This window comes from Tenrec ecaudatus, chromosome Y (genome assembly GCF_050624435.1).
Source record: "Tenrec ecaudatus isolate mTenEca1 chromosome Y, mTenEca1.hap1, whole genome shotgun sequence".
Classification (NCBI taxonomy): Eukaryota; Metazoa; Chordata; class Mammalia; order Afrosoricida; family Tenrecidae; genus Tenrec; species Tenrec ecaudatus.
In genome coordinates, this window is record NC_134549.1 from 17,292,114 (window position 1) to 17,315,266 (window position 23,153).

A 23,153-nucleotide genomic window follows, 5' to 3' on the forward strand; every position below is an offset into this window, starting at 1 on the left:
GCCCCGGGAGAGCAAGACGCGCGCCCGGGAGGTCGGAATCCGACCGCGTGCGGAACTCCGGAGCGGCCCGCCTTGTTTGCGCACGGACTCCTTCTGCGGAAGCACCAGGTGTCCTCGAAACCGGAAACGGAACTGTTCGTCCCGGCCCGTGTCGGGGCGGGGAGCGGTTTCCGCGCGGAAGGCTTCGGCTGAAGCACCGGGCGCCCGCGAAACCGGAAGCGGAAATGCCCGTCCCGCCGCCGCCGCGCCGCCTCCCTCCCGCTCCGGCCCGCGTCGGAGGCCGGCTGCCGCGTGTCCACCGGCGCCTCGGGCTCCTGTCCAGCGTCCAGCGTCCAGCGTCCGGCGGCCCCGGCTCCGAGAGCGCTGCCCGCGCGGCCGCTCAGTCCCTCCCGGACCCGGGGCCCCGGCCCGCAGCGCCGCGCGGACGCCCAGGAGCCGGCGGGAGCTGCCGTCCCGGTGAGGTCACAGGTCACAGGTCCCCTCCGTGGGCGGGGGGGGGGCGCGCAGAGTCGGGGTGCCCGCGCTCGGGGGGCTGGTTCCGAGCGCCTCGCCCGCGTGTGCGCGTGCATCGCTCCCGGTGCAGTTTCAGGGGGGCTGGGGGCCTGCAGGCACCGCACCCCCTTTTCCCCCGGGGACCCCGAAGCGTGTCCGTTGCGTGTTTGCGTGCAAAGGGCGCCCCGGAGCCTGGTCTGACCTCTGGCTTTTGTGGCCACGAGGCAGGGGTCAGGGCCCCCCAATGACGCCGTGCGATCCCCCCCAGGCCCGTCTCGGGGTGCACGGGGGTCGCACCGGTCGCTGGCGTGATCGCGGGGGACGCACAGTTACGGGGGTTCATTGCAGACGGGAGCTCCCCGCCATCTGCACGCGGACCCATTGCGTCCCTGAAGGACGGGGCAGAACTGCCCCTGCGCGTCTCGGAACCCCCCTTCTCACCCCCGTGTCTCTCCCAGGGAAGCCACCCAGTTCCCGCCAGTTGGGAGCAAAATGCACCCCAAGAAACAGTCGTGCGTCCTCCCTCAGCACCCCGGGGCCTGCAGCTGCTGCCAGGCCGATTCCCGTGTCCCTGCTCCCCGGGTGGCTTGCAGGCAGGACCCCCCCGCCCCCCCAATGGCCCGGATGGAGGCGCGCTTCTTGACTCCACAGACCCTGCGCCCCTGGGAGATAAAGGGGGGTCACGCGGGTCACCAACCCTCCCCCCAGGCGGACGCTGCCTCCATTCTGAGTACAGCACCCCAGTGCGCCCGGCTCCGTGCTGACCAGTCGCATTGCGGGGAACCCCGCCAGCCTGGGGGGATTCGTGTGTACACTGGCTAATTGGGCTAGTTTAAGTGCTTGCTTGCGCACGTTTAATTAAATTAATATCATTATATGTGCATGCATTCAAATTTTCTATTATTTAAAAAATAACCCTCCCTGCCGTCGACTTCAGGCCGGCGCGCAGCGACCCTGCAGGACGGGGTGAAACGGCGCCTGGGAGTTTGCAGGACTGACTGCTCAGAGGAGTAGAAAGCCTCGTGTTTTCCCTTTCGGGGTAGCTGGTGGCTTCGAACCACTGACCCTGCAGTTTGCAGGTTCTTTTTGTTTCAGCAACTTCCGCGCGCGCGCCCTGTGTTGTGCACTGATTGCCAGTCCAGCGTCCAGTCTCCCGCCCACTGAGCTGAAACTTGCTAAGAGTTTATTTAACCCACCGACCTCCCGTCCACCCTGGTTCCCGCCCGGTGTCTCTAAATTAACCTATTCTGGGCATTTCATCCGCTGCGCTCCCATCGGCCCCGCGTGTCTGACTAAACTGACCCAGCTTGGTCACGTCCAGGGGCCCTGCGGTGTCCTCGTTATGTGTCGGTTCCGCAGTTTGAAGCCACCTGTAGCTTCTTGGGGGGAAACAGGGCTTCCGACTTGCACATCGCGCTCCCGTCTTGGGGACCCTCAGGGTTGTGCATTCGATTAACTGGCAGCCGCGGCCATGTCCTGATAACGTAGAAGGGTTTTGACTCGGTTACCACCGGCCCGCGAGACCCTACAAGCGATTCTGTGATTGCAGTTCCGAGTCCAAATGCCAGTCCCTCTTCTAAAGGCGGGAAACTCAGCGATCCCTTGTCTAAGACCCCGTCGGGCGTGCACAGAAGCAGAAAGCGGAATTGATGTTGCTCTTCCTGAGCTCAGGGGTTGCTACTGGGCATCACTTTGATCGGAACATTCTGCAAACTCCAGGAAGAGCAAGCCTTGCATTGCACGGTTCCCTCCTTTATCACAAGACAAACTGGCCCCAAAGCGACCCTAACGGTCACTGTAACAAGCGCAACGCACCGTTAGCACGACAGCATCCGAGGGAGCAAGGTTGAATCAGAACAAATCATCCTGGAACCACAGTCCGAGCTAATTGCCGTGGGCAGAGCCCGGGGCGTGCGGGAACATGGCTGACAGCAATGCCCAGCAGGATTTCCCCGTCCCGGGAGGGACAACGGACAGGTCACTCAGCAGCTGACAAAGGTGGAGTTGACGGTTTCAGAAACCCACGGGGTGGACCCTTCCCTGTCCTGTCGGATGCATGGAGTCCGCATCCCCCCTGATGGCCGGGAGGCTGAGCAAGGCTGCCCTGCGGAGCAGAAGTGCCCTCGCTGGTGTCCAGGACTCGTGGCAGGAGGAGAAAGCCTGGGAGCGGCTGCTGGATTCGAACTGCTGGCCTCGGGGTCTGCAGGGCAGCCCTTCGGCACCGCGCCGCCAGGGCGCTGGGAGTGACCGCTGCAACCGAGCGCCGTTGTCCGTGTGTCCCGACAGTTTTCCTACTGGACGCGCGCTTCTCCAGCGCAGCCCAGCCTGCGAAAGGCGGACTCTGCGGGAGGTGGAATCGATGCCTCGGAACCGCAGCGACCTCGCAAGATCCCCGCAAACCAGGCCGCCTCCCGGAGTGCTGGGTCTTCGCTCTTGTGCTGACGCTTGTCCGGCGTCTGTGTGTCCCCACGACCTGGTTGGCAGCGTCTCCCGCTCTTTGTGAGCGATGGATTTCGTCGTGTGTAAGCGCGAGGCTGTTCTAAGAATTCCTTCTGGAAAACTGGTGTCGGGAGACAAGAAATGTTCCTGGGGGTGGATTTGCTTGGTTAATTGTGCAGACACAGCCTGGGTCACGCTGGCTCGTAGCAGCGCCAGGAAATTGTGGTGGTTTTACATCCGCAAACCCTCTCTCTGGAGAAGGAGAGTCTGCAGGTGCTCACGTCGTTTTCCTGGATTCCCCTCGGACTACGGCCGCACAGCTACATGGCAGCTCCCACCGGCGCTCCCACCTGCCAGCTTTCCGGCTGCGGGATCGACGAATGCCCCCGGCTCCTCCAGCAGATCAGCTGACATCTCCCACTGGGGCAAGACCGAGCTCTGCTCCCGTCGAGACTCAGTTTACCGTGTCCTGCGGGGTCACTGAGTCGGCGGCGGTGAGCTTGGGCTTTGCCGACATGCAGGGGCTGTGCCGGTCACGGGCGGACGCGGTGCAGCCAGGAGCAGGCAGCCCTGGGCTGGGATGAGGGCCCTTGGGTCCCAGAGGACTCAGACGCCGGCCCTTCTCCCTGAGTCCACCCAGGGTGCTGAGGACCGGATGCTGTGACCCAACGTGGGAGAGACTCACCTGTCTGCTTCTGTGTCCGTCAGTCTGCAGTCTCACCTGTCTGCTTCTGTGTCCGTCAGTCTGCAGACTCACCTGTCTGCTTCTGTGTCTGTCACTCTGCAGTCTCACCTGTCTGCTTCTGTGTCCGTCAGTCTGCAGACTCACCTGTCTGCTCCTGTGTCTGTCACTCTGCAGACTCACCTGTCTGCTTCTGTGTCTGTCACTCTACACTCACCTGTCTGCTTCTGTGTCCGTCACTCTGCACTCACCTGTCTGCTTCTGTGTCTGTCACTCTACACTCACCTGTCTGCTCCTGTGTCTGTCACTCTACACTCACCTGTCTGCTTCTGTGTCTGTCACTCTACACTCACCTGTCTGCTTCTGTGTCCGTCACTCTGCACTCACCTGTCTGCTTCTGTGTCCATCACTCTGCAGTCTCACCTGTCTGCTCCTGTGTCTGTCACTCTGCAGACTCACCTGTCTGCTTCTGTGTCCGTCACTCTGCAGACTCACCTGTCTGCTCCTGTGTCTGTCACTCTGCAGACTCACCTGTCTGCTTCTGTGTCCATCACTCTGCAGACTCACCTGTCTGCTTCTGTGTCTGTCACTCTGCAGACTCACCTGTCTGCTCCTGTGTCTGTCACTCTGCAGACTCACCTGTCTGCTTCTGTGTCTGTCACTCTGCACTCACCTGTCTGCTTCTGTGTCCGTCACTCTGCAGACTCACCTGTCTGCTTCTGTGTCTGTCACTCTGCAGTCTCACCTGTCTGCTTCTGTCTCTGTCACTCTGCACTCACCTGTCTGCTTCTGTGTCCGTCAGTCTGAAGTCTCACCTATCTGCTTCTGTGTCTGTCACTCTGCAGACTCACCTGTCTGCTTCTGTGTCCATCACTCTGCAGACTCACCTGTCTGCTTCTGTGTCCGTCAGCCTGAAATCTCACCTGTCTGCTTCTGTGTCTGTCACTCTCAGACTCACCTGTCTGCTTGTGTCCGTCAGCCTGAAATCTCACCTGTCTGCTTCTGTGTCTGTCACTCTGCAGACTCACCTGTCTGCTTCTGTCTCCGTCACTCTGCAGACTCACCTGTCTGCTTCTGTGTCCGTCAGCCTGAAGTCTCACCTGCCTGTCTGTCTCTGTCACTCTGCAGACTCACCTGTCTGCTTCTGTCTCCGTCACTCTGCAGACTCACCTGTCTGCTTCTGTCTGTCACTCTGCAGACTCACCTGTCTGCTTCTGTGTCTGTCACTCTGCAGACTCACCTGTCTGCTTCTGTGTCTGTCACTCTGCAGACTCACCTGTCTGCTTCTGTGTCTGTCACTCTGCAGACTCACCTGTCTGCTTCTGTGTCCGTCAGTCTGGAGACTCACCTGTCTGCTTCTGTGTCCGTCAGTCTGCAGACTCACCTGTCTGCTTCTGTGTCCGTCGCTCTGCAGACTCACCTGTCTGCTTCTGTGTCCGTCAGCCTGAAGTCTCACCTGTCTACTGTGTCCGTCAGCCTGAAGTCTCACCTGTCTACTGTGTCCGTCAGCCTGCATAATTGGCAGTCCTGGGGGCATCGTTACGCATCGTGCTGCGAACCACACGGTTGGCTGTTCAGAACCACCAGCCGCTCCACAGAAGAGGCTGTCCACGCCCGCAGAGTTACCGCCTGGGAAACGCACTGACACGGCTTCCCTGCAAACCTGCCTGTGGGACCGGGTGGCCGTGAGACACAGCGGCCCCGCGGCCGGGGGCTTGGTTTGGAGCCTGGTGTCTGGCAGAGGTTTGGGGGGTGACAAGCCCGGTTGGAGTGACTTTTGGCCCCACGGAGGGAGATGCTGAGGAGGACCAGGCCTGGATCTCGGTTCTGGATCAGGAAATGGCTCAACACTATCATGCCGATGCCCACAGCCCCGAGGATCAGCGAATGTCGCCGGGGCGTCCTGGGACTTGGGTGGAGGGCGTCTGGCCTCAGACCAACGTTCTGCACTGGGCCCGGCCTCCTGCCTGCGCTGGGGGCCCGACGCCTACCATTCAGGATGGGGACTCGTAATTAGCGGGGCCCACAGAAGCGCCGCTGTTCTGAGCCGTAGCCAGGGTCCCTGACCCCTTCTCCATCCCCACCTAGCGTACCCCAACACCCCGCCTTCTCAGGACACCTCCCCCAACCTCTCTGACTCTCCACCTTCTCCCGTGGCCGCACGTCCGTCCCTCTGTCTCTTCCTCTCTCTAATCTCCCTTTCCTATTTGGCTCGTTCTCTCTCCACTCTGTCTTCCTGTGTCCCCTCAACCTGCCCCCCCTTTACCCTCATTCCACTCTGGACACCGGGCAGGGCGTCCACTCTGATAACACCTGGCTCCACTCTCCTGCCCGTCCCGTTCGGACAGGAGGAAGCATCGCTTATTCTGGAAACTGAGGCAGGGAATGGCGATGCGTGCCGGGGAGACGCAGGTGTCTCGCTGATGAGAGAGGAGGCGTCACACTGTGACGGGGAATGGAAACCTCGGCGTCTGCTGGGAGGGGTTCGGGCTGGAAAGAAATGGGAACCAGAGGCAGGCGATGCCCCCCGCCCAATCCCGGGAGAGCGGAAAGAGTTTTCTAAGTGCTCCGGAAGGGCGTGCAGGTGGTGAGATTGGAGAGCAGAGTGGGAGGAAATGAAGGGCCTGAAGCGGATGTTCGGGTGGAAGCAAACAGGAAAGATGCTCCATCACGTACGTTGTGCAATGACGGATGGAAGGTTTTATGGAACTCGGCAAAAAGGCGGGGAAAGCAGGACCTTCCCTTTGAGTCATTCTCAGCTCCTGAGGGCCCTGCAGGACAGGCTGGAGCTGCCCCTGCGGCTCCCAAGGCTGTGACTCAGTTTCCCTTCCTTCCCTGTGTGTCCCCAGGAGCTGCTGCACAACGTTCGGTCAGCGGCCGCCTGGGGCAGCCGTCTTGCACGGCCACACGACCCCAGGAAGGATCTGCACACCTCGGGGTGGCTCGCAGGGCAGCTAGATCTCGTCGCCTCCTGCGGACGTGCTCCGGGCCCGGCATCCACTCTTCCTGACGGGCCCGAGAGACGGCAGTTCCCTAGACACCCAGGATCGTCAGCGAGGAAATGATGGTGAGCTGGACGGCCCGCAGGCTTCGTGGGGGGTGTCTTAGCGGGGGGGGGGGGGGAGGCATCTGCTCTGTGCCGCGGGTCCTCTTGCTTGGTGGCAGAAAAAGATCGAGAAGCAGGCCCAGCAACTGCATCACTGGAGCCCCCCCAAATGTCCTGCCCCCAAACCACCGGGCCCTTCTCTGTGTTCACGCCTCTAGGTTTTGCATGCCCGTGGTAACCTTCCTTCCGTGACTCCCAGAGCTGCCCCCGTGTCAGTCCAGGTCGACTAGAGAAGCAAATTCATGGACACTCGTGTGTGTATTAGAAACAGCTTTCTAGACAAGAGCAATTGAATATGGAGAAAGCAGCCCAGCCCCGTGCAGATCAGTCCATCAGTCTGATATGAGCCCTCATGTCCGATACCGATCCATAAATTCTCCTTCAGACGCAGGCAGCTCATGCAATGACACGGATGCAGGAGGGTCACAGGCCGGCGGGTGCAGAGTCTGTGCATCCCGTGGCCGTGGAAGCAGCTCAGCGCCGGCGTGGCCTCCACGTGACTCCTCCAGCTCCAGGGCTCGGGCTCCGTCAGCCTGTCTCCCTGGGGCTTGTCCACAGAGACGTCTCCCAGGGAGGGAGCAAGCGCCCCCCCTCCAGCGAGTGTTTATCCCTTAGCTTCTCCAAATGAGGTCATCAAGCTGCGACCTGATGGACAGGTCAATTGACCACCGATGATCTAACGGCCACAGCACCTGACGACAAGAGCATGCGGCCGTCTAATAACATTTGTATCTTCAATGATCGCTTTTAAATGGTCTCATTATTAGGACAGCGACCTGTTAGTGAAAACTTTTTGACGTCCCCTGACTTCCATCATGTTTTAAGAAACAATGTTCTTTTAAGAAACATAATGTTCTTTTAAGAAACATAACGTTCTTTTAAGAAACAACGTTCTTTTAAGAAACATAACGTTCTTTTAAGAAACATAACGTTCTTTTAAGAAACATAACGTTCTTTTAAGAAACATAATGTCCTTTTAAGAACCATAGTGACATTGTTATTTTCGCCCCACGGGCAGCGCTTCCCCAGTTGGAAGCTGGGTATAAACGGGAGTCATGTGCTTGCCAGGCAGCACACGGACGAACACTGGAACGTCACAGTAGCTTAGCGTGGCCCCCAGCAAGGATGACATGCAGATTTGCGAAACGTTCCATCGTCTTAAAGAGGCTGAAAAGCCGGAAAAAAATAAAGCAAAGCCATGAGCATGTGAATTGTATTCGAGAGTTTGCAAAATCATCGTGGTCTGCTCACGATGCTTAGAACTGAGAAGTAGGTCTGTTTTCCCTTCCCCAGTGTAGGGCTCACAAGCCACGGTTTCTAAAAAGGATTGTTTTGCTTCCTTTGCCATCTTCCTAAAGATGGATGTGCTCGTGTTTTTACTGTGTTGCCTTTTCTGTAGGACGTAAGCGCCGCTTGGCAGTTTAAAGGCAGAGATAGCGACAGATCTCGCGGAATAATTCCCTTCTCTGTCACTCCTTCCAATGCACCGTCCACCCTCCGAACCTGCAGCCCCTGCTCATGCATCTTTCTGCAGGGGCTCTGAGCCGAGCTGTGGAGAGACCGTGTGCGTGCGTGTGCGTGTGTGCGTGTGTCGTAAGCCCTGGGAGGAGACAGAAGCCAGGAGGAAGTCGGTGTGGGCAGCGAATGCAGGAGACTGACGTCGGTGCCCTGCAGCCGACCTGGACCCGGGAGAAGCCCGAGCACGGTGTCAGGTCCCCCTCCACTCTGACCTCCCCGAGGTCCGGTGCACCCTGGGGGGCCTGGCCCCCTCCTGATCCAGGCTGTGTGGGCTGTTTCAGGACCCTGTGCTCGTCCGGGAGGTGGCCGTGGTCTTTACTCAGGAGGAGTGGGCGCTGCTGGATCTGGCTCAGCGGAAACTCTACAGGGACGTGATGGTGGAGACCCTGAGAAACCTGGCCTCCGTAGGTGAGGATGCCATCGCCGTGTGCATGTGTGTGTGCATGCGTACGTGTGCGTGTGTGAATGCCTTTACTAAGCAACAATGTCTCCATCAAGGTGGCTTTCGTGTAATCAAGGGGCAGAGTGCATTGTGCAGTACGAGGTGCCCTGGTCCATGTAGCTCGTAGCTCCTGGATTTGCCATGAACTCGGTCACCGTGAGCTTTCATCCGTTTACTGATTAAAAGCCTTGAGTCTTGTGCTGCTTAAACTCATTCTTCGCCCCTGGGACCACGTCAGGACACTCAGAGAGACCGGATTGGGTCCCATGGAGTTTCACCGTGCGGGCTACAAATTCGATTCTTTGTTTACCGCAGCAAACGTACCTCCTGTCTGTCTTCACCCCGAAGGGGCAGCCGCAGGCTCCGTGTCAGGGACGGAGCTGTTGCTTCCTCTGTCGTGTCTTTACTCATGAGCTGCCCTTGCCGATGAGCGCCGTGCCGGTTCTACTTTGGTGTTCCCAGGGAAGCAAGGAAGGATTTCAGGACCGCGGATGAGGGGCTCATCCAGGCCCAGTGCCCTGGGAAGCACCGGGAAACCAGGAGGGCTGTGAAAGGACCTTCTTGCCTGGAGGACTTTCCGTGGGAGTGTATTTGAGAGTTTCTTAGGACTTTACCCCCGAGCTGACGTCTGCGCGTCCACGTCCACACGCCTGTGGTCTAGAACATCCTCTTTCAATGTCACGGGCGTGTCACGCTCTTGTCTGTTTAGCTCTCCTGGTGACGCCTAGCTGTGTCGCCCTCCTCCTCCTCCTGGAGGAAGTATCTCCTTTCATAGATGGCTAACTTGCTGTGTCAGTCTAATTAACGTGATCAGTTGTTAACACTGGCAAAGCGGGACACCATTGATAAAACTCATGTCCTGGTGACAGAGCCACACGGCAGCCGCAGACTCTATAGCCTGTCGTGCATCCTTTCCAAAAATCGGGACTTTTTAAAAATGCTGCGGGACAAATTGTTAAAAATCGAGACATCTGGTCACGTTAGTAGGTAGACTAGAGAAGCAAATCCATAGAAGCTCGTGTGAGTTTTCTATAAAGGGTGATCGTACATTAAGAAAGCATCTCAACCCAGTTCAGTCCGAGCCCATAAATCCAGTATTAGCCCATATGTATACTAATCAATACTAATCAATGAACTCCTCTTCAGACTCACGTAACACATGCAATGATGCAGAATTCAGGAAGATCGCAGGCCCGTGGGTAGGAAGTCTTTGGATGCAGTGGCGTTGTGAGCCTCTCAGCGCTGGCAGGCGTCTTACGTGGCTTCTCCCGCTTCAGCGGTCTGGTTCCATGCGCCCTGCAGTGTCTCCCAGGGAGTGAGCAGAGCGAGCGGTGTCTCCCCCCTCCCAGGAGGAAATAGCAGAGTTCCCAGAATCCTCATGGGAAGGCCACGCCCACACAGAGTCCTCATTGGTTATGTCTTGATTGACAGGTCAGGCCCCACCCCTTCACTCCTCCGTAATCCTCTCAAATTGACGCCAGATCATGTGACGTCCACACGTGTGTGAACATCGCAGGTGGCTAAGCGTGTCGTCCGTGGCAGGACAGTCCCTGTCATGATTGCTTTCCTTTTTGTCTCGTATTGTGACCCTTCTCCTGAACTGCTGGGTCAGTCTCTCTAAACCTTCACGATGGAGAGACGTCACCCAGCGAGCCCATGCTGCTGCCCTTCCTGAAGAGCGGCACCTGGCCCTCCCTCGTCGCCGAAAGCTCCGAGTCCGAAGTCAGCGGAGCCCAGGACATGCGTGGGAGGTGAGTGTCCCCCTGAGAAGCAGACAGGGCCCCAGGAGAACGTCGTAATTCACATACACACATCAGACCCTCGAATCCGTAGCCGCGCAGGAATTGTTCCGGTAAAGGAGGACGGAGGAGGCATCGCCCAGCAGCCAAATCCGTTTCCTTTCAGAGGTCGAGCCCAGCAGGAACAGCCAGCAGCGCCCCTCGAGATGTCGGTCATCTGTGGGGTGCCAGTCCCACAATCAAATGGGTCCAAAGGGCGGTTGTGTAATTGCGGGGTCAACTTAAAACGACATCAGACAAGGCAGGCAATTGCTCACCTCCTGGACAGCCAAGACCTCAGCATCCAGACCCACCCACGCAGGGAGAGAGAATGCATTTCCCACCGCAGCTGATAGACACATAGGGGACGCACAGGCCCCCCCTAATTACGGTGTGGCAGGCAGGGGTTGTGCGACAGGCAATAGGAGGGCGATGAGCTAGGGGTGTCCACGCAATAGGAAGGGGTGGGTGGACTAAGAAGGTCAAGCCAGCAGCCTAACCTTGGTCCTCCTGGAGTTGGCCTGACCTTGTCTCTGGGCTCTCCTTCAGGGGACTAATCTGCTGTCCGTATCCGCAGGGAGTGGACCCCCCTGGGGTGGGACAGGCAATAGGGTCTCCTTGCTCCAGACGGCTGGTAGCCCTCAGGAGATGACCTTTAAGGAGCTGGCTCCCCGTGTAGTGCATTGACCATGTGTTAGCAAGCAGCACCTCAGGTTGGCATGTCGTACGGGGGACAACCTAGGGAAAAACCTTTCTGTGCCCGACGCCCTGCACCTCTTTCAGTGCGTGGCCCCCTAAACCCTGCTGCCGGGAATCAAATTCCTTCACGGAACCTAAACGTTTGAGGGACCTAAGCATGCCCATGGTGGCTGTGTTGATGCTGGAAATGGCTGAGCAGTTGTGAATTTATTCAGAGACTGGATATACGCTAACGTGTCCATGTACACGCGTGTGGTTTTACTTACAAACCCAGCCTTATCATTACGTGTTCCTGGAATTTGTGATCTACATTGTCATTGTGAGTCAGGTATCAAGTATGAAATATGTCATGTGTGGACATCATTGTCAGGAAATCTTAAGTTTCAGAAAAACAGTAATGATCTTAAATGATTTATTCACGTGAAACAGGAGACGATATAGGGCAAAATCATGCAAGTTCACCGTTGGGAATATGCTTATTTTTAACAGAAATTTCGGTGCCGAGGAACTCCACGAACGAAATCCGGGCGGGAAAGCCTCCAGCCAGATGCCAGATCTGGCTGTGTTTCAAAGCCGACTTCCGGAAGGACGTGCATTCCGGTGCTGTGAGCATGGGGAGCCCTGCACGGGCCACCGACGGGATCACCACATCGGGTCTCACACCGGATGCGATGCCTACACCTGGGCTCGGTGCCCCGAAGCCTGCAGTGGTCACGCTGACGTGACCGCCCCGCCGAGAACGATCAAACGTGAGGAAAAATGGGGGGAAGACTTCACTTGTTCCTCGGCCCTGGCGGATCTAGCGCGAACGAGCAGCAGCGGGGCGTGTGACGGGCGCCCCAGATGCGGCGAAGATTCCTGGGGGGACCCCTCCTGGTGGACGCCCGTGAGAGGGGATGCGTGTGCTGGGAAAGGAAGCCCGAAGCCCCACCGCCATCCTGCATCCCCAGTCCTCCGAGAAGCAGTTCACGGCTTTGACGAGTCTTCCTCATCGAAGGAACGCGAGAGAGCGCTCAGCTCCTCCTCGTCCTTCGCTCGGCAAACGCTCGTTCGCAAAGACGAGAGGGACCGAGAGCAGCAGGAGTACGATCGAGCTTGTGCTCCGTGCCCAGAACTTGCCGTGGGCCTGTTTGAAGAGCAGCCTTATGGTTATAAGGAATTTGGGGCAACGTTCGGGTCGCCCTCAGCCCTCCCGCGGCACAGCGGAGAGAGGCGGTACAACTGCAAGGAATGCGGGAAGACCTTCGGTCGGTCCTATTGCCTCTCGGAACACATACGGACTCACACGGGAGAGAGGCCTTACGAATGTACGGAGTGTGGGAAAGCCTTCACCACGTCCTCAAACCTCATCATCCATAGAAGGATCCACAGCGGCGAGCGGCCGTACGAGTGTCAAGTGTGTGGGAAAGCCTTCCGGCGCTCCTCGCACCTCACTACACACCTGAGGACGCACAGCGGGGAGAAGCCGTATGAGTGTGAGCAGTGTGGGAAGACCTTTGGTTGTTCCTATTACCTGTCTGAGCACGTCCGTACTCACAGCGGGGAGCGGCCTTTCCAGTGCAAGGAGTGTGGGAAAGCCTTCCGGCGCTCCTCGCACCTCACGAATCACCTGAGGACGCACAGCGGGGAGAAGCCGTATGAGTGTAAGCAGTGTGGGAAGACCTTTAGCCAGGCGGCGGGCATCGCGATACACCGGAGGACGCACCTCGGGGAGAGGCCTTACGCGTGTAAGAAATGCGGTACGGCCTTCCGTGTGCTCTCGGCGCTCACGACACACATGCAGATTCACAGCGGATAGAACCTGGTGGATTTGGGGGAGCCGGCCGCTCTTGCCAGCCCTTGCGCATCGCGGGGGAAATCGCAGAGGAGGAAGGCCGTAGCGACGCGGGGTACGTGGGGAGGTCCTTTGGATTCCTCCTGCCTCGCTCAGCAACGCGCAGGCACTGGCGTGAGAGTGAGGGGTTTGGGGACGTCCGTAGGCAGGACAGCAGCCTTGCCACACGCCGAAAAAGCCTCTGCGCAGGCACCTTGCGGATTCAAGAAGCGCGGGAACAGCTGTAGGCACGGCAGTAACCCCGCTGCCCAGAGCACCAGCCACAGTCCAGAGGCCTTAAGCATCTAGGTGGCGTGGGTAAGAAATTGCTTGTTCGCTGCTTCTGGCTTACTGGAATTCATCCTGGGAGAGACCATTGGAGGTAAGATGCGGAAGCTTTCATCGTTCCTGCTGTCGTTATAAACAGCAAATTTCCTGGAAGTGCCGAAGGGAAGAGCGAAGCTTCCCCGTGAGTAAGAACGAATGCTGCAGAAGGGGGGTGTTTCCTTGCTGGTGCCCGCAGCCATGGCACGGTGGGTCTTGTCTGACTGGCCACCTCTGGCTTCAGGAGGCAGAAGGAGCGTCCCACACCAGCCCAAGGCCAAGTGCAATCACACGGGGGCAGCTAGGCCTCCACCCTCCATATATATATAAATATATATATTTTACCCTGTTCTGACGGGAGACTTCCTGCCCGTGGCACCCTCCTGCCCTGCTGGGTCCTTTAATCCATAGCAGTGACCACACGCTCAGAATTCTCAGCCACGAGGGGAAGTTCACAGCTGGTCGCAAGTCAGGATGAGTAGACTGAAGGCTACGGTTTTTGATCCACAACGGGACCTCTTCTCGGCCACTCGAGCCTGTCTCTGGCTGTTCATAGTGTCAGTAACCCCTTTCCTTGCCCTCTTCCTCTGGGCCACGAAGCCCAGCTGCTGCTCTGCCTCCCTGCGGCCTCTGCTCAGCAGTGGGGCTCCTGCTCAGGTACGCCAGGCCTGGCCATGACCTCTGCCGCCTTTCCCACGTGGGGCGGGGCTCTGAAGTGCTCCTTGATAGCCGTTCCTCCTCCACGGGCCCCGTCATTCTCTCTGCCCCTGCGTCTTAGGCGGGTCTCCTAGTTCCAGGTGTGGAATCTGACCAATCTCTGACTTAGAGCTCCCTCTGCTTTATGTTGACGGCCATCCAATCATTGGGTGGGTGTTAATGAGCCGTCAATAAACCAAAAATCCATACACTCTGCCATCCCGTGGATGCTGACCCACAGCGACCCCCTGAGGCAGGGTAGAACTGGCCCTCTGGGTTTCTGAGGCTGTGACTCTTCTGGGGTGGGGGCTCGGGGGTAGGAAGCCCCACGTTTCTCCCGAGAAATGAGTAGAAGAGCCATATTTCGGGAATATCTCTTCACTCACCACAGTCCATGTGTGGAACTGGTCCCGTAGCCACGTTTTCATCATGCACCGCAGAGCGTAGCCAAGGAGAATCTCATAACTCGTTCAAAACTGAGTCCCCCCCACCCAGGAGAGAAGATCGCATTGTATTACTCAACTTTGCTCTACAAGGTCCGTTGCTTTCTCACCACAAGGCAAGGTTACCTTTCTGCACAAAAGTAGCTTCTTGCAGATGCCGGTTAGTATATTTCTGTGTGTTTTTTTGGATGTACTTTTTCATGGCAAGTAAATTTTCTGTTTAAACTAAGCGTTTTTTAAACTTTGGTACGCCATGTGTCGTCTTCTATTTCTGTTGTTTTTTGTCTTGTTTTTTTTTCCTTAATAAATCTATTCAACAAAAGTGAGACTTCAGAGGGACAGAGACTGACTGCAGAGGGGCAGGGGCCTGGTGAATTCCATACATGGGACTGGGAGACAAGGGAGCCTCCAGGTGGAAGAGTCTGTCTTAATAAAATAAATAAATTAACGGGAGTTACAACCGCCCCCTCCCCGATTAAAAAGACACAAAAACGGACATCTCCGGGGAACATGGGGAGGCTGGGGCTTCAGAGTGTCACGGGATTCACAGGCGCTGGCGTGGCTCCTGCTTCCATTGATGCAACAGCACTTGCCCCTCCTTGGATGCCCCCCGGATTTCATTAACGGGAGACGAATCGCTGTAGACGTGCCAGCCAGTGTGGCATCGGCACGGGACTGTAGTGACCACAGTGGTTGCTGAGGGTGAGCAGCTGGTGCACGGGGCTTCCTGCTTTGTCGCTAGAAAAACCACCCAGACCTGGTCGCTCCGGGGGGAGTCGGCACCTGCCAAACCTTTCTTGATGGAGCCGCAGTTGGAAGAAAACGGATTCAGATGGAGCACGAGGATTCGGGGGGAGGATCTCTCTACTGTCAACTTTGTGGTCCTTTGTGTTTGCTGCTCTCAGGCTCTCGATGTCCCCAGGTGAAAAGGCTGAAACAAACTCGCCGACACCTGGCCCCCAGCAAATCCTTTCTCCGGGATGGTCAGGGACAGGTCACAAAAAAGCCTCAAAGGTCGTGGAGGCCGGCATTTAAGGCCACTTTTAAAAAAATCATTTTATTGGAGGCTCTTAAAACATCACAATCCAAAAAAACAAAAAAAACAAAACAAAAAAACATCACAATCCATCTGTCTATCCATTGTGTCAAGCACATTTGTACAGGTCTGCGTCATTTTCAAGACGTTTTCTTGCTACTTGAGCCCGTGGCAGCTTTTCCGCTGGCCCACAAACGGTCCACGGGCTTACTGTCCTTGTACCGCCAGGTACTGCTTCCAGGTGAGGTAGCTCAGCCATCATTCCTTGGCTCAGGGTCTCCCAGCAGAGCCCCTGCTTTGCAGGGTGGTGAGGGAGCTGGGTTGTTGGCCAAGACTGCGGTCAGTGGCAGGTCTGAAAGGATCCTCCTCTCTTTTAACCTGCTCCTGTGCCTGCTTGGCCGTGCCTGGGTCTCCCTGGCCTCAGTTCACCTCATATGTGCACACAGGCCCCCGAGGTTGCCAATATTCAGCCGTGAAGCCCAGCAAGGCTTCCGCGCAGTTTGGCCTGCTTCCCTGAAGTAGGTGTACTTTTTTAGAGATTCTAAAACCTGGAACTTCTCCCGTCCTTCATGGAAACCCACTTGGATTACAAACCAGGATTCAGCACGACATCTCTCTATCCTGTTAAGCCAACAACCGAGGCATCACCCACCCAAGAAACCTGACATAGTGACAGTATTTTACAGAAGCCCAGCAGCAGGATGCCTTTCTTCCAAGACACCCTTGTGTGGATGTGAACTTCACACACCTTTTAGTTAGTGGCTCAAGCTCAGCCAGTGGTGTTCCAAAGGAATAAAGATGGCAGTCTTCTCTGATAAGAGACGGAGGAAGAAAAGAAAAAAAAGATATGAGCCCCAATAAATTGATTTTTAAAAATAATAAATAAACGATTGAACTACTGGGAAAAAAGGTAAGTGAAATTGACTTTAAACATATTTCACTTATTTGTGTTCTGGCCGTCCTCAGGTTAGAAACATCACTTAATGCACAACCTGTAGTTATGAACCAGCTCCTGTAAAACCGATCGTATTAACATTGTGAACTTTACACAGTGATTCGTAATAAGAAACGGGTGTCATTTTGAGACACACATGAAAGAAAAAAGACGGAGGAAGGTAGAATCGGGGTCATGATAGTGGGGTGGGGGTGGCAGAGGACGCATTAAAGAACTAGAGGGAGGTTGTGTGTTTCGTCGGTGCTGGACTGCACCCTGACTGGTTTGTCTCTTCCTTGTGGCCCTTCTGATGGGGTGTCCAGTTGACTACTGATGGACTTTGGGTCTCCATTCTGCCCTCCCCTTTAAGGGGAGCAACTTTACTAGCAGGGTATGGGAAGGGGCCCTACGGACCCCCTCCCAGTGGGGTGAACAGTAGAAAAGTGGGTGAAAGGGGACAGCAGTCGGTGTAAGACATGAAACAAAAAATAATATTATCAAGGAGATATAGGGGCTGATCTGATACCAAGGGCTCAAATAGATCTTTTGAAAAAGATGACAACGTATGTACAGATGTGTTTGACACAATAAATATATGTATGGATTGTGATAGAAGTCTCCAATAAAATAAAAATAACTTAAAAATGGAGAAAGTTCAGTAGGCAAACTAGGATCCAGAGAATTAATTGCTTTTGGTTTTTAACCAGATTGGTTCCTTTTAAATGGAGGAGTTTGCCATCGGGTCATGTGCCAGGAAGGGTTCTCTAGAGAATAAATGACAGGTGTTTTTGCAGAGAAATTTGTATACAGGGAACTTCCCAGCCCAGTCCAACTGAAATCCAGGTGTGGGGCACGAGCAGGGCCCCCAACAGAGCTGGTGGCCAATGAAGCAGGAAGTTGGGAGATCATAGGCTGGTGCATGCAGAGTCTCGCGGATCCACATCCTGCAGGAAAACGGCAGCACAGCCCCCAGGATCCTTCATTGCCAGGTCACTGGATGTTGCCAACTGTTAGGCTGAGCTGCTGGCCTAAAGGTTTGAGTTTCAAGTCCGCCCTCCGGTGCTACGTCAGTGCAGTGGGGCTGTTAGGATGGTCTCAGAGATGTGGTTTTGAACATTACAATTTGGTGTTTTTAAATTTTACTTTTTAATCATTTTTGGGGGGTGGGGCCTCTTACAAATCTTATCACAATCCATCATTCGATTGTATTATGCATGCTCGTACATAGGTTGCCACGAACATTTCTAAAACATTTCCTTTGTGCTTGGCATATCAGCTCCTCTTTTTCCCCCCTTTCGACCCCACCCTCCCACCCTCGTGAATCCTCGACCAGTTATAGATTGTTGGTCTTCCATTATCCGTTGTCTCCCTTCACTTTGTCAGTTGGACGCCAGTTGGTTCTATTATGTCTGGTTGACAGGTGCCATCTATTTCTAGCGCGAGCGCTTCCTGTTTGCGTCCTTGATGTTTTCATAGAGGAAATGCCATCCTTACTGATGTCAGTCTATCCTTAAAGGATAAACATCATGAGTGACACCCGCCATGCTCCCCCCTTCCCTCATCTTAGGCTTGGTTCTCTAGAGAAGCCAAGCCGCTTGAGGGTGTGTGTGTGTGTGTGTGTGTGTGTGTGTGTGTGTGTGTGTGTGTGTGTGTGTGTGTGAGAGAGAGAGAGAGAGATTTATCTCAAGGGCATGACTGCAGTGGTTTTTGTAGGGCTGACTATTTCCAGATCCGTGGGTTGGATGCCAGGCTGGAGGCTTTCGCTGGCTTGCATAGGTCGCCACAGAGGCCCCAAAAGAAGTCAACAAACCCCAACTCACTGCCACCAAGTCGGTAACTGACTCATGGGGCCATATAGGACAGGGTAGAACTTCCCAGGGGGTTTCCGACACGGTGATTTTATGAGTAGAAAGCCCTGTCTTTCTCCTGAGGAGCGGTGGTGGTTTCCAACTGCAGACCTTGCAGATCGCAACTACGCCACCAGAACTGACTCCCTGACGCGACAAGGCTGGGTAGATTTCATCACACAAAGGGGACAAATCGGAGTCCACCTAAGTGAAGTCTTGGGCATTTTAGTGAATGGATGTATAGGAGACACCTTCAAAAGCATCACAGATTCTTTATCTTTCTATCCCATTTCTCTTCCACCGCAACGGAAACGGGAAATTAAAAAATAATGTTAATTTATAATTTGTCAGGGATCCATGAGGGTGGGGGAGGAAAGGGGGAAAAAAGAACTCAAACAGAAGGGCTCAAATGATAAAATAATAAGTACTTATAAATTATCAAGGTTTCATGGGAAGGTTGAGCGAGGAGGAAGGGGGAAATGAGGAGCTGATACCAAGGGCTCAAGTAGAAAGCAGGTGTTTTGGGAATGATGATGGCAACATACGTAAGAATGTGCTGGACACAAATGATGTATGTACGGATTGTAAAAAGAGATGTATGAGCCCTAATAAAAAGATTAAAAAAAAAACCAAGGGCTCAAACAAGGAAAATGTTCTGAAGATGATGATGGCAACACACCTACAGACGGGCTTGCTTCCCACCCCAATCTGATGTAAGTAGGCAAACCAACAATCACAGAGACCAAAAGAGAAAAGGGAATCGTGCTACGCGAAGTCAGCCAATCACAAAAGGGCAGGTACAACATGAGACCCCCCCTCCCCAGGTAAGTATCATCAGCACAGCAGGGAGGGAAGAAATGTGTCTCAGGATATTTGGGTTGAGGTGCAGACAGTCGCGTGGAGGTCAGACCACACCCAAGGAGGTACATTTTATTCCAACACCAAACGGGAAAGGGGGTAGATGATGACACTGGGGGAGCAGGGCACTAGCCCTCCCGGGGGGAGCGTATTGGTTATGTCTCCACAGCACTGGGAGTGTGCACGCAGACCCGACCACGGCACACCAAACCTTGAGGGCAACATAACCACGTGGAGAAATGAATCAAAATTGGGCTACACGGCCGGCCTCTATCAGAGCCAGACTGACCCCCTTCCTAGAGGCATGTGCTACAGAAGAAAACACTAAAGCTACAGTTGGGGAGGGGGCCGGCCTACCACTGCCCACACGGAAGCAAACGAAGGAGGAAAAAGAAATGGACATTCGGCACCCCAGATCGGCACACCGAGCCCGGAGGACATCGCTGCAGAGACAAGTCTGTAAGGCCAGCAACAGCTCGAGACATGCTGTCCCCTTATTGGAGCCTGCCAAGACGGAGAACAATACTGGGGCCACCAGGTGGGTAGTAAGTCCAGTCTGAACTGTGGACAGCCACAAAGCCCCCCAAATAACTTGAGGCTGGAAGGGGTAGGTCCTCATTCCTCCAGGACCAGTCGGGGGAGAGTCACAAAGGTCAGTGGACAGACCTGGAATTATGCATCTTTTTTTCTTCATTTCCCCCCAATCTTTTGTCTTCTTTTTGGGGGGTAAGATTTTGAGATGTTTTGCCTGCGGTGGGGGAATAGAACCTGCATAACACTGATTCCCCCCGTGGCTGGGACAGGGCCTTACCCACTCCTTTCCATCCATTACAAAGCACATGATAATAGGCCATCACTTACGGGAATCCTGGGGAAGGGAGACATCCCTAAGCCTCTGCCGGCCGGTAGGTGCTTATCTACTATTTCAGATTGATCCCTTTCCTTGTACAGTGTTAGGAAGAAACCAAGAAATGTCAACACTGGACAGCAGGCTTCGCCCTAATTAGGACGGGGTGGGAAGGCGAAAAGAATTAGCTGGCAGGCACCCAGTCCTTCCCTCCTGGGGTCCAGGAGGGGAATGCCCACCCTCCACCCCTGCAGGAGGAGGTGCAGCTCTCGCCTGATAAAGGGGCCGCACCAGGTGCCTCCAATGGTTTTAGTTTATGAAACCTCCTTGCCTCCTGGACTTGGGTGCCTGAGGATCACGGACACCTCCCTCTCTCTCTGTTATATTTAGCCAAAAGGGGACGATGGGAGCACATGAGCCCCCAAACACAGCCCTTTGGGACGCCCGCTGACACACTGGGAAACCCCAGAATTATCTGTAGGTAGTCGGAAGCAGAAGAAAATCATTTTCTTTTGTAACACCGCCTGGCCCGTATAGCACCTTGGAGATTCTGAGACCTGGCCAGCCAATGGGTCTCTGATATTTCCAGTTAGATTTATTACATTGAAAGGAAGGCAAAGAGAGTGGGGTGCCGTCTGTAACCAGCCTTCTTGCCCCTGAGGGGGCATAAGGAAAACTGGTTGCACAAGTCTCTAACGGCCCAGTGCCTTCAGAAACATCTTCCCCCCAGATGACCCCTCCCCTTTGAGGCACGGTGCCAGAGCTGACTGCTGAACGCACCTTATTACCAAGGATGTTTGTAAGCACCCAGATCGGCGTGGTCACCGTGCATATTTTAAATCTTATAAATAATATAGGGAAGAATTTTATTGACTTCAATAGACCATCACCCAAAATGTCTCTTTCATCTCTAATTTTGCTTTTTTTTTTTTTCATTCCCTTCCCTAATCGCATTTTACTCAATACTGTTGTGGTTCTACATACAAACTTCAGAGTTATTTCAAGACGTGTTCAAGGGGAGGCATGTCTGAGCCATTCTTGATTCGGCCGGACGCCGCCAGTTCTGGACCAAAGCGTCGGCCCCCTCCCGCCCTCCTGAGCTGAAGAAGCAGATTGATAGACAACAATGTGAAGAAGCAGTTTGAACTCTAAAACAACCTTTAGGCAGAAGCAGAGGAGCTTGGGGCTCCGCACACGTTAGAGGCTGTTTAGCTTGTTAGCAGCCAAGACCGCCGTTTATGACGGGACCTCATCATGAGAAGATAGGCCTCCTTCTGACAGACCCCAGATATGGGTCCCTTGACCTCTGCTCTCCATGGCCCAGGATGCCCACCTGCTGCTCCGCCCACAGCTCAGACATAGAATAAAAATATTAAAAATAAACTACGTGGAAACAATTCCATTTCTTATTGACCCTGTAGGACACACTACAACTCCCGGAGGTGTCCAGGGCTGTAACTACTTCCAGGTGAAGACAGTCTCATCTTAGTCCCCAAGAAAGCTTGGTTTCAAAGCCCAACTACTCACGTAATTTCTCAAAGTGTTACCGTGGCAGTTACATCATCTGGTGTCAATTTGGGACTTGATAGGATTAAGAGGGAAGGGGTGGAATCCAGTTTATCAATCAGATCACAGCCAATGAGACCTCTGTGTGGACATGGCCTTCTCCTGAGGATTCTGGGAATTTCTTGGAGGCAAGAGACAGTCTCTCTCTTTCTCTCTCTCTCTCTGCTCTCTCCTTTGGAGACTCTCTCTCTGCTCACTCCCTATGAGACGTCCCTGAGCAGAAGCCACATGGACCTACCCTGATGCAGCCAGAACCCTGGAGCAGGAGGAGCCTCGTGGAGGCCACGCCAGCGCTGAGGTGCTTCGACCTCCACTGGATCCACAAGACTCTGCACCCACTGGCCTGTGATCAACCAGCATGCGACGTCATTGCATATGTTTCAAGAGTCTGAAGATGACTTTATAGATTGTTAAGGGACATACTAGATAGTCTGATAAATCTGATAAGAAACGGGTGCTAATCCAGTGGGGTATTTTAGTCCGGAGGACTGTATTTGGTCATAATGTGACATGATGCGCTAGGCTAATCATTTGTAGTAGGATTGCGGGCGGTGTGGAAAACCATTAATCCATCAAGGCCTTGATGTGCTGCAGTGTTTTAATGATATATCTCTGCTGGCCTTTTAATGTTGAAACATTATTTCATGATGGATCTAAATAAGAAAAGCGGAACAGAATTGCCGATAGGATTCAGCTACAAGTCCTGATCAAGGTGTTTACTTGCGATACTAAGAGCTTGAGCCACTTAACACGAGTCCTGGCCAGCTTTTCCATCCTCCTCCACTCCTATCAAGTCCATTCCGATTCGGCAAATCTATTCACACAATTCAGAAGAGGGTGGCATAAGGATTGGAGGAAGATTTCTTAACAACCTTTGACATGTCGATGACACCACCTTGTTAGCCTTTCGAATGAATTAAAACTCGGTTGCAGGAAAATCCAAATCCTCACAAACGGATTATGGGAAACTGGGAAGCAGGAACAGTGTCTGCAGACAGATTCTCTATGCTCATCTTTAAGGAGTCTGGGAAGCAGACTCTGGTGGAGGAAGGACTCCACATTCCTGAGTTGGAGATGAATCCCAGTCACGTTCTCCTGACTAAAAATCATCCCCACAGATCTCTCCACCTAATCAGCTACTTAAAGATGTTTCTATGAAGCACATGACTGCTCTCTGGTGTGCCCAGAGACTATCATCTGTCTTCCAGATGTATCAGACCCTAGTGCCCATTGGTCATCACCAGAAATCAGGGACAGCCAAGGTTAAACCTCCATCTTAACTCTGCCCACCCTGCTGTGTAAGTGCCTTCTTATCACATATATGCCTCTAGCACATGCCCTTCCTGTTATGTATTTATATGTGGCTCGAATGGTACAAGATTGTATAAGTCTGCTGGAGAATATATTAGCTCCTCTCTCTGGTCCTGGTCTCCATGGAAGAAGTGAACTCTTACATGCTTTGTCTGATGTTTCTTTCTTCAACAGCGATAATAGTGAATGAATTCTTAGAGTAAAACTTCCCCAGATTAATAAATGAAAATCAGGAGGCTGAAAGAACACCAGCCAGACTGAATCCCAAAAAGAAGTCCCCAAGACACTTAATTATCAACTTATCCAACTATGAGGAAAAGGT

At 54.2% G+C, this 23,153-nt stretch overlaps 1 protein-coding gene across 2 annotated transcripts; it reads left to right on the forward strand.

Annotated features, from left to right (window-relative positions):
* Positions 1-340: 340 nt before the first annotated feature.
* LOC142435549 (uncharacterized) lies at positions 341-21,560 on the forward strand. 2 transcript variants are annotated; one of them, XR_012781573.1, is made up of 6 exons: positions 341-456; positions 6,463-6,680; positions 8,519-8,645; positions 10,292-10,430; positions 11,646-19,645; positions 20,948-21,560. XR_012781573.1 is itself a non-coding variant. In XM_075539771.1 (5 exons), the coding sequence occupies exons 2-5, from the start codon at positions 6,675-6,677 to the stop codon at positions 12,952-12,954; spliced, it is 1,581 nt and encodes a 526-aa protein (XP_075395886.1). In that variant the 5' UTR covers positions 341-456; positions 6,463-6,674; the 3' UTR covers positions 12,955-20,040. The 2 variants fall into 2 exon arrangements, 1 of the variants encoding a protein (XP_075395886.1); XM_075539771.1 differs by lacking the exon at positions 20,948-21,560 and having other exon boundaries at positions 11,646-20,040.
* Positions 21,561-23,153: the final 1,593 nt, after the last annotated feature.

Bases quoted from the DNA above. Each gene is read 5' to 3' on its own strand.
- LOC142435549 (XM_075539771.1), top strand. The intron at 8,646-10,291 runs GTGAGGATGCCA...CTGCTGGGTCAG, and splicing joins GAGAAACCTGGCCTCCGTAG to TCTCTCTAAACCTTCACGAT. The intron at 10,431-11,645 runs GTGAGTGTCCCC...TATTTTTAACAG, and splicing joins GCCCAGGACATGCGTGGGAG to AAATTTCGGTGCCGAGGAAC.